This window comes from Girardinichthys multiradiatus, chromosome 3 (assembly GCF_021462225.1).
Source record: "Girardinichthys multiradiatus isolate DD_20200921_A chromosome 3, DD_fGirMul_XY1, whole genome shotgun sequence".
Classification (NCBI taxonomy): Eukaryota; Metazoa; Chordata; class Actinopteri; order Cyprinodontiformes; family Goodeidae; genus Girardinichthys; species Girardinichthys multiradiatus.
In genome coordinates, this window is record NC_061796.1 from 22,053,004 (window position 1) to 22,070,163 (window position 17,160).

Consider the following 17,160-nt stretch of genomic DNA (forward strand, 5'->3'; position numbering starts at 1 on the left):
CAACAACAGAACATCTGACTCTGAGGGCAGCCATTGTAAAACGTGCGTAAGGTAAAACCAGCCAGTGAGACTTGATCCTCTACTGAAAATCAAGTGGCTGGAGCTCTGCTTCAGTTGCTAGTCACTGGTGGGACTCAGGTAACGTTGCTAAGCCTTGGTGCTAAGCTTTTGAAACTGCGCGTTTTCTAGAAAAAAGAAAACATTTATAGCCAAAAAAACTGCCGAATGGTTGTTGTTTTTTGTGTTTAGACTCTAGAAGCATTAGAGACCCAAATGGAAGTATAAAAACAAACTAAAAGTGAATTTATAACAATAGGTCCCTTTTAAACTTTAGAAAAAGTACTTTTTTAAGGTCAAATAACAGCATGACATTACCAGAGGCCTCTTACGGATTTTATCTTTAGAGTGTTTTCTTTGCAACAATGTTCTTAATGGTCCATATTTTAACCCTATGTCAAGTAATGTACTGTTGTCAGACATAGCATGGCTGTTTCTTTTTTGTGCATTTTAAGCGGGAATTCACATGCATGTTTGATGTTAATTTATGTGTTAAGTCTCAAAACCCAAACATTGAAGAACCTGATCATTGAACCACCCTCTTACCCTCTCTTATTTTTCTGTATTTTTAGAATGGTTGTCTGTGGCCTTCAGACAGTGGCTCTCGACAAGGTGCCTCAGAGGTAAGACCACCACCCTAGTCCTTGTTTGACCCAGTACTGAGGTCTGCACATAATGAGAATGAATGAAGGAAATGGACCCCAGACTCAGAATTTAGATTTAAAAATTAAATGTTGAACAAACAGAAGAAGAGGTGTCCTGACACCATGTCCCTCATCATAGTGGTCTGAGGAAAACTCATTTCAGCTAAGCATTTTCCTGTTTAGCTTTTAGAAAACCATGGAAGGCAAAGATTTCCAATGGTTTTAAAATACTGTAAAAAGGTTAGGCTAGAGTTATATTTGTATTACATCTGCATTTGGGTTGTTTTTTTTTTTTTTTTTTTCAAAACCAAAACACTCAAAAAAAGGGGAAAATCTTCAGGCACTTCACAGTGATTTACAATTTGGAAGACCAAGATAATTGCTTTGAAACAAATTCAAAGTTTAATGTTTAGGTTGAACGGTTGCAGCCTAAACAGCACATTGCAGCAAGAAGGTCCTGGGTTCGACTCCGGGCCGGGGGTCTTTCTGCAAGGAGTTTGCATGTTCTCCCCATGCATCCGTGGAGCATTTGCGGCGGCGTTTGATGAGGCTCAACATTTGCCCACCAGTTTCCCTGTGTGACAGTGACTGTCAATCAACTTATCCTCATCATCAAAGTGGAAAATAATCTTCAAAAAATAGTAAAATAATTTGATACAATCCAGCACCATATGTATGTACAAAGCTAAATGGAGTCAAATTGCTAAATTAAAATAGATTCTGCTACTTCTGCTTGGAAAAGTAGGAGGCATCACTGAGGATTTATTTGATGATTTTTTTTCCAGTTCTTCCCCTAGGTTTACAGTAGACTGACACAATCACTTAAAGAATCCTGGGTCTGCTTTTCTCTTAACTGCTTGGTATGGTCTTTATATTAGACAGAACAATCCTACAACCAAAAGGAAACATGAGCCAAGAACATGTGCAGGAATAGTGGAGAAAACAAGTATTAAAAATTATGAATGTAACATTTTACAGTTTTTTAACATTTTAACTATTAGCAACCACTAAACACCATTAACCTTTAATTTGAATACATACAACTTGTTTTAACCTACACTGAAGTAAGTCTAACTTCGGCGGGTACTTACACTGCCAAAAAGCCCAAATGTGACTCTTAAAGTCTAGATATTTTTGCAAATTTATTTGTACAGACTAAAATATTCTTATCAGGCAGTTTAGATTTTGAAAGTAGGTACCTGCTCACGCCTGTAAAAGTAATATTGGCAGGCTTAGACCTAGATCTAGCCCAAGCACCCGGCTGGCCATGTAGCGTTGAATCAGGAAAATCCTCCTCTTCAGTTGTGTTTGACAACCAGATCGTCGTCTTCTTAATAATTCCTGTGTTTACTCAGCTTGGTTTGTGACGTGTAATTAATAAAATGTTTCATTTTATCTTGTCTCTGATTGCCACATTTGACAACAGCTTAGAACATTCATTTTACGTCAAACAAAACTTTTCAGCTTCGCTCCAATATCACTGTCTTGTTATCCCTCTGTCCTGTGCGTTGGACAGGAAGTTAGCTGGTGTGCTATCGCCTACAGAAAAAGTTAGTGCTTTGCTTTATACAGCCATTAAATTTAATGACCGGTGGGGGGGCACTGATATAAAATCAGTACAGCAACAATAATAGGTCTCTTATCTAATCAGAAGGCTTTTGTTCTCTGGATCTGCTCTCAGCTCTTTGTTCAGTTTCTTTGCCGACTTGGCTTCATGGAGCATGTGGCTTCTGCAAGTGCTCCATGCTTACAGAAGTACGGTCAGGCTACAAAGTGCCTGACATTTGCATTCCAGTTGCTTGTAAATATTTGATCATCCAGGAATGGAGCTCATATGCTGCACTGGGCAAGCCTGGCACTGCACTTCAAACATAATCAAAGCTGGCATGTTCTCAAAGAATCATGGGTACAGATATGTCAACGAATGCCAGTATACTTGCCACAACTGGCAGTGAGCTTAGCTAACAAGTGAAACATGCGGTGCATAATGTCTGGTTCCACAAAAGCATAGAATCTTCTTCCAGTTCAAATGCTCTCTCAGTAAAAACCTTGGACGTAAATCACAACAAACGAGAATAGGAGGTGACAGGAAGTCCTTATAGAGAGAAAACGATGGACATGAGGGAAGTCAGAGAGGAAGAGTGTCACTGTAGGTAGAAACGGTGTCAGTGCTGGAGCAGCTGGAGAGAATGACACAAAGAGGAAAAGGCCATGCAGAGACAAACACCGAGAGAGACATAGTCAGAGAGTGTGGGTGGCTGATAGATGCAGGGATGCTGTCGGAGTGTGTGTGTGTGTGTGTACGTGTACGTGTGTGTGTGAGCATGTGTGTGTGTGTGTGTGCGTGTGGGGGGGGATGTGGTGCATCATTAATCAGCAACACCTCCCCTGACACTGTCTAGACAGCCGTCTGAGAGCTGCCCTGCTCTGCTGCGCTCTGCTCCCTCTATCAGCTGTACACCTTTCTCCTTCCTCTGTATTTCTATCTTTCCATCTCCACTTTCTTTCTCTTCTGTTCCTTTCTGTCTCGCCCTGCTCTCTTTCTCTCCATGGCTCTTTTTCCCCGTCTCCTTTCTTTCTGTCCTTATCTCAGCAGGCTTTCTCTGCCTCAGTCTCTCCATTTCAATTGCCCAGATCATCTCCCCCAGGTTCTTTTCCAAGCCTGTTCTCTTCACCCAGACTGCTTTTGTCAGTGGGGGTTGATGGTTAGAGACACAGTCCCTAATTGAAATAAGTTCCCTCTGAAAATGAGTTGCTGCAGCAGAGGTGAGCAGAACTGGATATAAATTTAGAAATGAACACATGGATCATGGCTTTTTAGTGTGAGGAGTTAATTAAGATGCAGAACAAAAAGCTCAAAAAACGCTGGCAGATGAGCCGGTGTTTTGACGATTGTCCTGTTTCAGCCACGGATCTTATTTCTTCTTTTCCTGTAATTAAGCTAAAACATCTGCAACCACTAATTGGTAGCTCACTGGTCTGTTTGGAAGCACATCATGATGATCAGCCATTGCTTGCATCAGAGCTATTGATACTGCATCTGTATCTAAGCATTTTACAAAAATCCCGCCAAAAAACATGTTGAGAGGTTGAGCTGCATTAAAACACCTTACTCTCAGGCTGTCTCTGCCAGTGATATAGTTGATGATATTGTTTGCAGCTAAAAGGTTTCAGGACTAAAACCTTCCAATAATTTGCATCTTTGCCAAAACACCAAATGAAATAAATCACTTCAATAAAGCATGTGGTTAAGCCACAAATAATGAAACTATTGTCTAATAATAGTTAATATTATTAAGCTACTTAAACTAGTCATCATCTGGACTCTGTTTGCAATGAATCCAAAGCAAAAAGGAATTACCAAAGTTTACTGAAGTTCTTGTCTTTTTAATTTCAAGTCTCATCTTCATTGCAACACCAACATTGTTGGATTCACCATCAGGAATTGAATCTGAAATGTATAGAGGCCTGTTTCAGGTAAGCTACCTGAAAGAGAGTCTAAAGAGACAGAACAGAACACAGGGAAGTTATCAACTAGACACAGAGAAAGATACCACAGTCTGACAAGTTGAGGTTTGTCTTCATTTAGGCCTCTCCAAGCTTCATTTAGAGATGGACCTGCTATTGTGCTTTGGATCTTTATCCTGCTTGAACCTGACCTTTTAGGTTCCAAACAAATGGCCAGATCACAAACAACCACCATGGGATGATGTTCTGCCAAAATTCTGTTCTCTTTCTGAAATGTTCATCTGTAAAACACCAAATATAATTGGACTCACACCATGCAAAACATTTCACACTGCAGAACGTTTTTTCAAAGTTCTCAAGGATCATCAAAATGTCAGTTTCTTGTTGTTTTTTGGCGGTCAGACGGACCTTTGTGTTTTTGGTCAGCAGTGGTTTTCACCTTGGTTCTCTTCCATGGAGGACATTTTTGCTCTGCCTCGTTCTTATTGCTGAATCAGGAACACTGAGCTTAACCGAGGCGAGTCAGGTCAATGTTTCCGATGATTCTGGGTTCTTCTGAAGCCTCTGGAAAGAGTCGTTGATGCATTCTTGGAGTAATTCTTGTAGGCTGTCCTCTCCTGGAAAGTTTATCACTGTTTGATGTTTCCTCTGTAGATAATAGTTCCCACTGTGGTCTGCTCCCGTCAAAGCCTTAGAAATGACTTGGCAACCTTCTCCAGACTGAGCGATGTCAGCGACTTTGTTTCTCATCTGTTCTGTCTGTTCCTGCATATCTTCAGGGCATGATGTGTTTCTTGTTCAGATCCGTTAGCCTACTTCGTGCTGTAAGAGACGTTCTATTTCAGAGAACAACCAGACCTTGGGGCAGTTAGTCAAGTTGGATCAAAAAGATCTGGTTGATCACAGTTGATTCATAATTTCTTTTTTAACATAGGTTCAGGTTAGTTTGGATAGCTTTATTCTCTTGATAAATTGTCATTTGTAAGCACTTTTTTGTATTTACTTTGATTATTTAATAGTTATATTGATTATCTCATATTAAAATTAGTTTGATCTGAAATATTAAAGCGTGACCAAAAAAAGCAACAGGCGGCACGCTATTGAAGTAAGCTGTGTTTAAATCTGGGAGTATTTCATTTAGTTTCCCTCTCCGTCCCTCCCTAACCCACTATTACATCCTCCTTTGCTATACCTCTTCTGATGACACACCGCTTTAATTTTTTTTGTCTCACCACAGGGTTATGGGAGGAGGTCTTAGTTGTTGGTCCCAAAAATGCAAGGCTAGAGTTCTGCACTCTAGGCAGAAATAATGAGGCTAAAAACTACGGGGCATGGCAGAAACTAATAAAATCTGCTGGTCAGGCTGACCAATGACATGTGACGGTAAAAGCATTAAAGGAATCTCCATCACGATACGATACGAATGATCAGTAAGAGTTACCGCAGCTGCATGACCCTTTGATGCTTCACTTGGTGTCCTCTTGGTGGCGTTTTAGAGGTGATAAAAACTAAAGGCCAGTTTCACAAGTTTTTTATGACTCTGGACTGCATTTAATCTTTTAGCATTCAAAATATAAAATACTTACATCAAACCTGAAATAGATTAGTCTGCTTTGATAAAACACGGTTTGAGATATCAATAAAGCCATTATTTTATATGTGAAAATACAAAACAAACAACAAAAAAAAACAATACATGGCAAGTTAGCACTCCTTCAATCACTACAAACTCCCTGTTTGTAAAATGATGCATTTTGAATTTTTTTTTGTTGGTTTTCAAGTCACTCTCTGGTCCTAGACGATAATATCGTAACATTACTTGTCAGATATGAATGAAGTTGAACCCTCAGGGCAACAGAGGCCTGTTGCCTCTGTGTTCCCATGACTAGAATTAGGTAGGTAGCTCTAGAAAAAAAACGTATTTAAAACTGGAGATGTGGCTTCTTGAAGCATGAACATTTTACCCTTTTCCAACAGACTGGTCCCAATGCTGAACTGGTACTAGTTCTTGCTTAGTGCCACTTCTTTGAGTTTCCACCAGCACAAGCTCTGGTTCTGGGCCCAATAAATTGCTTCTTTCTAAATTAAGACAAATAAAAGCAAAAACACTTCATCATAAGCCAAATTATTAAGCATCAGATTAACAGAGGCTCCATGTCTCTGATCTTTCTGCACTTTATTTTAATGTCAACCACCACAGAGTTTATGTGGTGCATTGACCTACTTGGTGCCGCTCTCACAGTTATTTTCTGCCTAACCTATAAATGCAATTTCCAACTCAGTTCTTAAACATGTGCTTTTTAATTCTTTTTATGTTGCCACGTGTTGTTAATATGTCCTGCTGTAAACCTCTACTTGTTCAGCAGTGATGGTGAGACTGACAAATCAGCTGATTGGTGTTGTGTAACATTCACAACCATTGCTTATTGTTTAAAACCAGGTTATTAGCCTGCTGTTTGCAGGGATTCTAGTATCAATGATATGATTAAACTGACTCTGACTTACAACCCTCCTCAAAAACTCAGAATGAAAAATGGAGGATTAAACGTTTATGTAATGAGACGTTTTCATTGACGCAGTGATGTTGATCCGAGTTCATTCTCAGGTTGTGGAAAACCAAACATGTTCTTTAATAGAAACGGAAAAGAACTGGCCTTAGAACCAGCTCTGGTGGGAAAGCCCTAATTGTTTGGCTCAGATTTTCCATAGAGATAAAAGCTTATTTTATCTGATTATTTTATCACCAGACATGTTATGTTTGTGTTTGTGAAACACTTTCAGTGCTTTTGAATGAGTAAAAACTCTGCTGTGTACGCTTAAGATTTGGCTTCATTTCTTCCTCTGTGTGTTTTTTTTTTCCTATCTCATCCCTGCCTAACACTCCTTAACAATGTGGTTTTCTCTGTTTGTTTCCCTCTGATGCAGGTGTTTTACGCTCCCCAGGCCAGAGATCGCTTCACCGCTCCGTCTTTCATGCAACGTGACCGTTTCAGCCGCTTCCAGCCCACCTACCCATACATGCAGCACCAGATCGACCTGCCGCCCACCATATCGCTGTCAGACGGCGAGGAGCCCCCACCGTACCAGGGGCCATGCACACTGCAGCTCCGTGATCCTGAGCAGCAGATGGAGTTAAACCGGGAGTCGGTGAGGGCACCGCCCAACCGGACCATCTATGATAGTGACTTGATTGACATAGGGAATGGGGGAGGCCTGGGAGGGGTTGGGGCAGGAGGGGGAGGTTTAGGAGGAGGTGGCCCGCGGCCACCCAGCAGTAACTCTGGCATCAGTGTTGCCAACTCCTGCAGCCACGGGCGCATGGAGGGGCCGCCGCCAGCATACAGCGAGGTGATGGGCCATTTTCCAGGCTCAGCGTTCTTTCTACACCAGCACAGCAATAACCAGAGAATAGGAAGACCAGGCGCACTGGGGAGCAGGACGATCCAGCAGCAGAGCCAATCAGAAAGCACAATAGTACCTGCCAAGGCCAAGGATGGCCAACCAGAAGACCTGGTCTGAGGAAAGGGGCAGGGGGCAGGTGGGGCCGAGCACCCTGGACTGAACGCTGTCTCCTATGTTTACCCCCGACATGTAAGCACTGGTCTCTGTATTGCACTGTTGCTCTCATGTCCTCTCTCCACCCTCCCATGCACAACAAATCTCAACATGAGCTACAACAAATCAAGGAAAGAGAAACCAAGAGTTGATTTCATTTCACTCTGTCCAGCTTTATCCGCTGGGGGACCTTTATTTTGGCCTTCTCTTGGAGAGGGAAAAACTGTGCTAGCACAGACTTGGGGTAGGAGGTTCCTTTTTTGTCTTTTGTTTTGCGTTTCAGACCGGGACCTGTGCACAACGCGAGAACTGAGAACCCAGGACATACAAAGAACACAACAACACAAAACAATAACTCACAAACCCAAATCTTAGTGCCAAGGTTCATGACGAAGCAAAGCAAAGCCGGCAAATAACATCTTCTAACATTCACAACACAACAAACAGGAAAGTTCCCTAAAAGTTGCACTATCTTTGTTGTTAGAGGAGAGGGACATGATGTCATGTGATGCTGATGTGTTTTTCTCCTATTTTCATTTTTTTTTGTTTCAGGGTTGATGTTGTTTTTGTTTTTTTATTGAGGGTTTCTTTTTATGGATGGACTGAATGACTGACTGAAGTCAGGCTCCAAAGTTGAACAGTTGGTAGCAAAAAACTGAAAAACAAAAAAACGGAACAAAAACTAACAAGAATAAGCTTATGTCCTTCCTTTTCTGAAGAGTTCAAGAAATCTTTGAACCCAGCCTAAAGCATCTTGTTTGCTTACACCACAGGCACACTGAAACTTAGTAAGATAAAAACCATGTAATGCTTTACGTCTGCTTCCTCATAGGGGAGAGAAATCTGCCTTGTGACCAAGCAGCGATCTTTCCTACAATCTAACATTAAACATAATAATAGTTTGAGCCAGGTGCTGGTTTAAAAGTTAAAAACTTTGTTTAGACCCCATGGGCAACATCAACACGTGTTAGTTTTTATCTGGTGGCTTGGTCAAAGCAGATTTTTCTTTCCAAATGTGTCCCGTTCTCTGAGCACCCGACCTTTTTATCGCTCGACCTGCACAGTCCATTCTACCACACGGAACTCGCAACCCTGCTGCAGTTTTGCCAACAAATGGAAGACAACTCTTTGTCTTCACATCAGCGACGCCCCACACAAAAAAAGATGAAGCAAAGATTGCTTAAATAAGGATTCCACGAATACTGACTGTGGTTGAAGTCAAAGGGCTACCAGAGGGTCCTTTTTGATAAAGAAACTCAAAAATCTAGCCTTTTTTCACCTCCATTGTTGCCTTCAATCTCTGCTGTTGCGCTTGCTCTATCTCACTTCAGCACATTTCAGTGCACCTTCTCCACCCTGCAAAGATAAACCCATCCTGCTATTCGTGTGCAAAAGTGATGCAGAGTCAGCCAAGCCCTTTAAAGCTGAGACTGGAGTGGAGTCGTCGGTTGTCAGCATGCTGATGCGGTCTTCTCCTTGCAGTATGAGTGTGTTGCCGTGTTTGTTGCTCAGACCCTTTGCAACACTGAGAAGCACTTAGAGTTCCTGCATGGGTATTGTATGTGTGCATGTGTGTACAGCTGAGTGATTTATTATTGACATTTAAGGACTTTTTTTTTGTTAGTTGGAATTCAGCAGAGCATCTTTTTAAAACCCAGAAATGGACGAGGGTCAAATAGTCCAATAGAATTCACACAACAGGTTCCAGCAATAGGCACAAAGTTTGCTTCAGTTAGAAATTCCGATTCAGATCAAGCTCCATTCATGTGTCAACAAATCTCATGACAAATCTGCTATCTGACCATTCCAACCCACTCAGACCTGTTAAATATAAAAATCTGCAATTACAGTAAAGTAAAGACTTACAGGATCAAAGCTCAGTGCTTAGATCACATCATGCTCATCACTTTGCTCAAGCTACTGTCAAACTGTTTATTTCTTATAGTGTGTGCAGATCAAGATCAAGGATGTAAAATACAGTGTTATGTTGTGTTAGGACAGGAAAGGCTGATTTCTTCTCGTCGTCATCGTACCAGGTAGTAGACTCTAAATGATTCATGCCCCTCGTAAACTTAAAGTTGCCTTCATTCAACCAAGAAATTTGTGTCTGAATGGAACGTAGGATGTGCCTCTGTAGACACTTTACGATTCAACTTTTTCCTCCTCCCCGGCACCAGCACTGCAAAAGACACCAATAAAAAACAGATTTTAAAACCTCTGTCAAAAACATTAACAGAATACATAAAAAACAAATCTGAATTCCCAGCTCTGAAGAAAGAAATGCTAGTGGATCTCTGCAGATTCCTAACTAACAGCGTACCCTATACTCAAGTAAATAATGAGTCCAATATCTGCCACGTCCTCTTTGACCAGTATTACTTTGGTCTTAGCAATCTGCCATTCCTGTAACGTTCTTCTGAAGCTCATTCATACTTAAACCAGTTTGGCTCTCATTCACTGCTGGGATTTGAAGTACACAACATTACAACTGCCACCCATCATGCCAAAGGATGACGAAGGATTCTGCGGCAGTAGATGTCCAGACATCTCTGACGTAGGGTATTAAATCCCAAGAGGGCTTCATAGCGTGAAAGCCACAGTTCTTGATGACTCTCATTGGTTGCAGGTCCCTTCTCAGCACAGTGAACTTTGTAATTAGCTTCACCTTTTTGACTTTTCACATTGTTTGCTCAATGACCCTCTAACTGATGGCAGGGGACAAACAGCCGTTTTACTTCCAACTCTGGAGGTAAGCATGTAATATGATTCCTCATATTTGTCATGTTTCAAAAAGCCTCTTTCTGTGACCCTTGTCCAACACATTTCCCTTTCATGCAGCGGGGCTGGTTGCGGTGAATGTCAACGTATGTGTTCACCTCAAACTGCCCGAGGTGCCGCACTTATGTGCTTCCGAGTTCTGCATTACGTGTTCCTCAAAAACTGGCCATAAAGTAAAATGAAAAGAATAGAGTTTTGACATGTTTTAATCGATTCAGAACTGTCCATGTTCACATCTAGATGCTTCGATAACCATGTTTTACCCTTAGCCCTAATTGGATATGGCCAGAGCAACTCCCAAGAAGTTTTATTATTTTTGTGTCATCTGTTTTTATTAACATTGTAACAAAAATGGCACTTTGAAAAATCACTTTCTCTTCCTTTAAACCAGTGAAAAGCCTTTATTACAGCCCTCAAAGCTTCTTGCATTTCTCCGCTGGTATTTTTGACCAGTCATCTTTTGCAATAAGTTTCTAGACAATGAGACAACAGATTGTCTGTTAGATTCAATTCTCTCTGACTGGGCCACTTCAAACAATGATTTTACTTTCAGCTAAATTAAAATATTATACGTGTAAATCTACCAAGGGTATAAATAATTTTAAGCCTGAGTCCTGGGAGTCTATGAGTGCCCCCAAGTGGTCAAACAATCATTAGCTAAATTAATCAGAAAGTAGGTCGGGCTGCTGTCATATTGAACTGCTCCGAGCATTCAGTATATAGAGAGGAGTTGATCTTCATCAGTGCATAATGAGGCAGGAAATTATGTAATGTTGTCAAATCATTTGAGTAGCACGTCCGCTGAGTTGTGGCAGTTTGGCATGTTTAAATAAAATCCACAGCAGCTTGGCTTAATTGTAGTTTAAACTGCAGTTTCCGATGCATTGTAAGGCCAAGAAGCTGCGAGGAGCATTATTATCCTTATTATAGTTAGTATTTACTTCCACAAGTGAAAAGCAAGGCAGATACACAGTAGTGTGATTGGGGTTTTAGAATGACTGTTGACAGTGGTACTCTCCAGATCTGGAAATCAACAGGGATTTTTTTCCACACAGTCACGGTTAGGTTGAGTACTGTTCTCCATAAACAGTTTGACACATGAAAAATTAAAACCACAGCTGGTTGACGTTTTCAACTATAGAAAAAAACACCAATTTGTGTGGGATAACACAGCAGTGTACTGTCTTAGGAGGTCTGGGTGTTCCCATGGGATCTCATGAGATCTGTTTGACAGGTTGAACGATATAACCTGATGTCTTGGAAGCATACCGCTGTCCATCTGTTTTGGGTCTAAATGGAGTACAGACACATTTCCAGGTGAAGTAAAACTGCATCTTCCCCGGAATTCAGTCATCGTCTGCTGCCTCCTGAGGCAGCATTATTGTTTAAGGCGACTAGAGCAGTACAGATGCAGTGAGATTGAATTAGAAATATCAAACTAATAGAAATGTGCCTGGAAGTCCACATGTTCCTCCATGTTGTAAGTTTATCTCTAAAGTCAGATTTTACGTTCTGCAAAAATCACAAGATGGACTTTCCGCTCACTTTAGCCTCTTTTCCATTTACAGTTCCAGCACTGCACATCTCCACTCCGCTCTACCTCTCTCCACTCAGCACCAAACCAGTTGTGTTTCCATTGACTGCTGAAGGTGGGGCTTCACAGCCTAATATCATGTTCTCTGACAAAAGTGATGTTGCAGGGTTCGATGGGCATGATTTCAAACCACTGCCACGGCTTTCAGTTTGACCCGCTCCGGGGGAAAAAAAAAAATTTTGTAGTGGCTTTTATGTTTTCTGAGCTTTTCGGGCACAGCCGCGATGTGCAGTAAAATCTGTAGCTTGTCATTCTGTCCACTACCTTGGCGAACACCTTTTAATTTCTCCTCGCCCCTTTGAGCTGCCGCTGAATATTGCAGTCAGACTCAGAAGGCTGACCACGCAAATAGTCAATCAGTGAACAGCTGCCTGTTCACGTCACATTTTGGCCCTGTTAAACCCAAATGGGACCTGCTGCTGAGCAGGTACCAAAAAAGCCAGTATCGGGCCAGTAAAGCAAGTACTGGAAACGGCCGCAAAACAGGCTGAGTAGAGTGGGGCCGGCCGAAGTAGAGCCCATGGAAAAGGGGCATTTGAGCCAAAGCTCATGAATCCCTTCACATCACTGTTTGAATGTATGCACTTGTCCGGCTTGTGTGTGTGTGTCACTACATCACTGCTGCTATTGCTGTTGCTGCTGCTACCACCACTGTCTTTGCTACTGCTGCTTCTCACATCCCTCCCCCAGCCAGCCTTCCTTGCCTTGTCCATCCTACCCTACTCTGCTCATCCTACGCTTAGGAGAGAAAGCCTTCTGCAGTGAAAGCCACTGGTACTTGGACTTCTGATACTTTTGGCCTTTTGCTGCACGGAGCTGCTTCAGACTCAGATCTCTTCCATGGTTTTCTTATTTTTGTTTCCCTTTTTTTTTTAGCTTGTTCATACTGCGCAGTCATAAGCTTGTAAATGGAGGATAAATAAGATAAATTTTATGTTTTCTACAAGGAGGTTTGCATGTTACTAATATATGAGTAAATATGGTGCCTAATGTTCATGTTTGAGCAGATCACGCCTCTGTCACACTGCTTCTCGGAATCCTTGCAGGTGCTTTGTCTCAGCGACAGCCGCCTGCTGTCTGGCAGAACTCAACAAAAGTGTGCCTGCCAGAATCATCTATTTTTGGATAATCGTAGGCGTTCGCAAGCTCTAGCCTGACTGAATTCGATCCCAAATTTCATCTCAACTCTTCACCAAAAAGTACATTTGGAGATCACAGTAGCAACGGCTGACATTTTCCACATCTTGCAGCTCCTTTTCAAGATGTTACGAGCTCTTGGTTCCCCTCACCTGGAAGCACCCAGAGGTATTCCGAGCAGTAATGTAACGGGAGTGTGGAGCAGACATAGGAACCCACTTGCACTCAAAAAGCTCCCACCTTCGTTGTGCCTCACTTCCAACGGTGCTTTTTTCAGTAGTCTGTCTTTCTTTATGTTTGTTTGTAAGGTGCTGTATATAACTTGAATATATTATGCACATATCCTACCCAATGGGTAGAAAACACAAAAAAGATGTTGTGAATAATGTAATATAATGTATAGACGATATAAAAATTTTAAGAGGGCAACGTCAATTTCTAAATGCCTACAGTTAAAAAAATCTGCTTTGTCTTTTTTTCATAAGAAAACATGTTTTTCAAAGTATGCTCAGAATATGGTTGCAACACAAATTACAACTTACAATATTTTCTTATAAATTCTAAGATATGTGATCATATGGATGAGCTGAGCTTAGATAGCTTGTTGATGAGATTCCTCTGTCACAGTGCCAGCCTTCACTCCAAAACTGGACACATCCTCACTAACAAACAGATGGAGAGTTCTGTTAAACGGATCTTTTAGGAACATGTTCAGATGCAGACAAATATGTTGGCATCTCTGGTAAAAATGTTTAAAATCATTTCATATTTATTTCCAGCAGCGTAATCACCCACAGAAACATGTAGAAAGTATCAGCCTTTGAGTTTAGTACGTTTATTACGTAGGGAAAAAACCCAAACTAAGAAATAATTTACCATGGTACTGTTGGTGAGATCCCTTTAAAATAAATGTAATGGAAGCGTTTTTAAATTTATGTTTTGAAACTTGGAGGGGGTTTCTGCCTCAAGTGGAGGAGTTGAATATCTTGGGGGTCTTGTTCACGAGTGAGGGGAGAATGGAGTGGGAGATCAATAGATGCATTACTGCGGTGGTTCGTTGTGGTGAAGAGAGAGCTGAGCCAAAAGGGAAAGCTCTCGATTTATCAGTCGGTCTACGTTCCTACCCTCAACTGTGTTCATGAACTTTGGGTCATGACTGAAAGAACGAGATCTTTGATACAAGCAGCTGAATCAAGCTTCCTCCGCAGGGTGGCACTCCTTTAGAGATAGGGTGATGAGCTCGACCATCCGAGAGAATCTCGGAGTAGAGCCATTGCTCCTCCACTGTAAGGGGAGCTAGGTGAGATGGCTCAAACATCTGTTCCAGATGTCCCATGGACGCTTCCTTCAGGAGGTTTTCCAGGCACATCCCACTGGGAGGGGACCCAGGGGACGCTGTGGAAGACACCTTCTGAGGGACTATGTCTCTCAGCTGTACTGGGAATGCCTTGGACTCCTCCCGGAGGAGCTGGAGGAGGTGTCCGGGGAGAGGGAAGTCTGGGCGTCTCTGTTGGGACTGCTGCTCCCGTGACCCGGTCCCCAAAAAGTGGAAGACGACGAGTATGAGTACTTTTTAAAGTTGATTACAGTGTCTAGGAACTTCTAATTACAAATCAATAATGTTCTGTGCTCCGGGGAATAAATATAAAATGACAGACATCCTTTTCTTTTAGCCAATTGCCTGGAGGATCCATATTTTCACCGAACATGGTGAGGATGATGGAAAGTGAGGTGTAATCTTGGTAGAGTGCACAGCATCGAAAATTCTTTGAGATACCAGGAGATTCTAAATAAAAATATGTTGGACTTGATTTAAAAATGGGTCCTCAGTTGGTCTTTCAGCGGGATAATTATAGAAAACAAATGGCCAAACCAGGAAATAAAATGGTTGGCCGACAACTTCTACCATGATTGTCTTAGTCCCCAGGGCCAAATCCTATAGAAGTCCTGCAGGTTGAGCTGAATAGTATAAGAAAGAACCCAGGATTCCTGACCAACTGGAGCTTGTTAAAAGAGGGATGGTCAAAGGACCGTCTCTATGACCCAATAGTTAGATGTTATGTAAGACTAAGAACTACTAATTATTAACAAAAGACCTTCCAATAGGTGAGGTGCTAGTGGTTTGTTGAAAAATTTAATTTCATAAAAAAAAAAATATAAATTCCCCACTGAATAAATACTCAAGTTTGGATTTTCCTTAAATTTTTCAGTGTGAGATTCTGCTGCTGCAGTTAAAGCTTACATCCTTACCAGGCTTGCCAATGAATGTGGCAGGCACCATATAAAACACAATCTCATCAGTCTCTGTGACATCAGCAGTTGAAGATGGCAGTGTGACAGCTATCTGCACTTCTTTTGTGTGCATCTGAGTTTTAGTTGCTTTAAACACTTGCCGCTGCCACAGGTCTGGCAAATAGTTGGGACATCACCGAGCGGAAGATAAATTGATGAGGCAAATGTTGGAAAGTTGCACCAGCAGAAGGAAACAAGCTTAGGGTTAAAAACTACAGCTTAAACTTTCATATACTTTAATTGTATTATTTTCTATATAACAATGGTATATGTGGCACAATGTATAACGAGCGTCATGTTTAACCTGCAGCCATTTATTTCTAATATGTACTAAAAAGAACTCCATTGTACAATAACTGCAGAGCATGTTCATTTTATCTATAGATGATGTACATAGCCTCGTGCCATTTTTTTTTCTCCACAGCACCAAATAAGTGGCACTTGTTTTGAATTTTGAAAAAGTTGCCTCTGCTCTCCTCTATGGACATTTTGTTTGTTGGTTTCCTGGAAGAGAAAAGACTGATCTCATTTGATTTGAACCTCCGGAGCGCACTCCCTCTTTCCTCTTCTCAGAAGTCTGTACTTAAGTGCTGACGACAAGTAGCTGTTTGTATCGTTCCACCACCAGTAATAACGTCGCAACAGTTTGTCCTGACATTTACCATAGGACTGCTTCCATTAAGGGTTGTCTAACATCAGTTTGCTTTATTTACCCCACCCGGCACCCCTTCTGTGGAGATATATATATATATATATATATATATATATATTAGACACACACACATACACACAGAGGTGGGGTAAAATTGTGTATTTTGCCTCTTTATTTAAGCAATTGTGATGTAATAGGTTTTAGGCCTAAGGTCTGTTATTGCAATACTTTTACATAAAAGAAGAAAAAAAGTCAAAAAATGTCGCTCTAAGTGCTGTTGTAGTCAAAGATTTTATGCTTGTACTCATGCTGTAGTCAAACTGCAGCATAACAAATAAAACTTTAAAAGTGATCCATCTGCTGTTCCTCCTGTTTGTTCATGAACAGATGAGCAGGGCTTCCAGAGTGTGTGTCCCCACTGATGCAGCCAGACAAACTCGGAGTAGGATTCAGGCGGATCAGCACTTCTCAGACGTGTCAGCTGCTTCCTGCACTGCACCAGGTTCCTTGTGGGTCGGAAACAAAAAGAAGCAGTTTGAGTCGGTTTATCGGCCTGTTCAAGGTCGCCTTTATTTCTGTCCATTCAGAGCAGACCTCAGTGATGCATTTCATTAGTTTTTACTTTATTTTCTTGGTTGTGTTTTAGGAACAGAATAGAAATGTCCTTCTCTTGGTATTGCAGCAACATAGTGTACAGTTATGATAAAGTATACTGTACCTGTTTCCAGCTCTAGTCTGTTGTGTATCTGAGCATAAAAACAAATTTCCTTCAGGTTTGGTTTTAGCCTGAAAAAAATATGGAATTGATGTACAGGTCCTTCTCAAAATATTAGCATATTGTGATAAAGTTCATTATTTTCCATAATGTCATGATGAAAATTTAACATTCCTATATTTTAGATTCATTGCACACTAACTGAAATATTTCAGGTCCTTTATTGTCTTAATACGGATGATTTTGGCATACAGCTCATGAAAACCCA

At 41.3% G+C, this 17,160-nt stretch overlaps 1 protein-coding gene across 5 annotated transcripts in view; it reads left to right on the forward strand.

Annotated features, from left to right (window-relative positions):
• LOC124866066 (low-density lipoprotein receptor class A domain-containing protein 4-like) overlaps nt 1-16,529 on the forward strand; it is a 406,571-nt gene extending 390,042 nt beyond the window's left edge. For 4 of the 5 annotated variants that reach the window (XM_047361711.1, XM_047361713.1, XM_047361712.1 and 1 more), the window contains 2 exons: nt 630-680; nt 7,095-16,529. In XM_047361711.1, coding sequence (XP_047217667.1) covers nt 630-680; nt 7,095-7,688 — 645 coding nt within the window. In that variant the 3' untranslated portion in view covers nt 7,689-16,529. The remainder of the gene's footprint in view (nt 1-629; nt 681-7,094) is intronic. The other variant, XM_047361714.1, reaches the window with a different exon arrangement.
• The last annotated feature ends 631 nt before the right edge of the window (nt 16,530-17,160 follow it).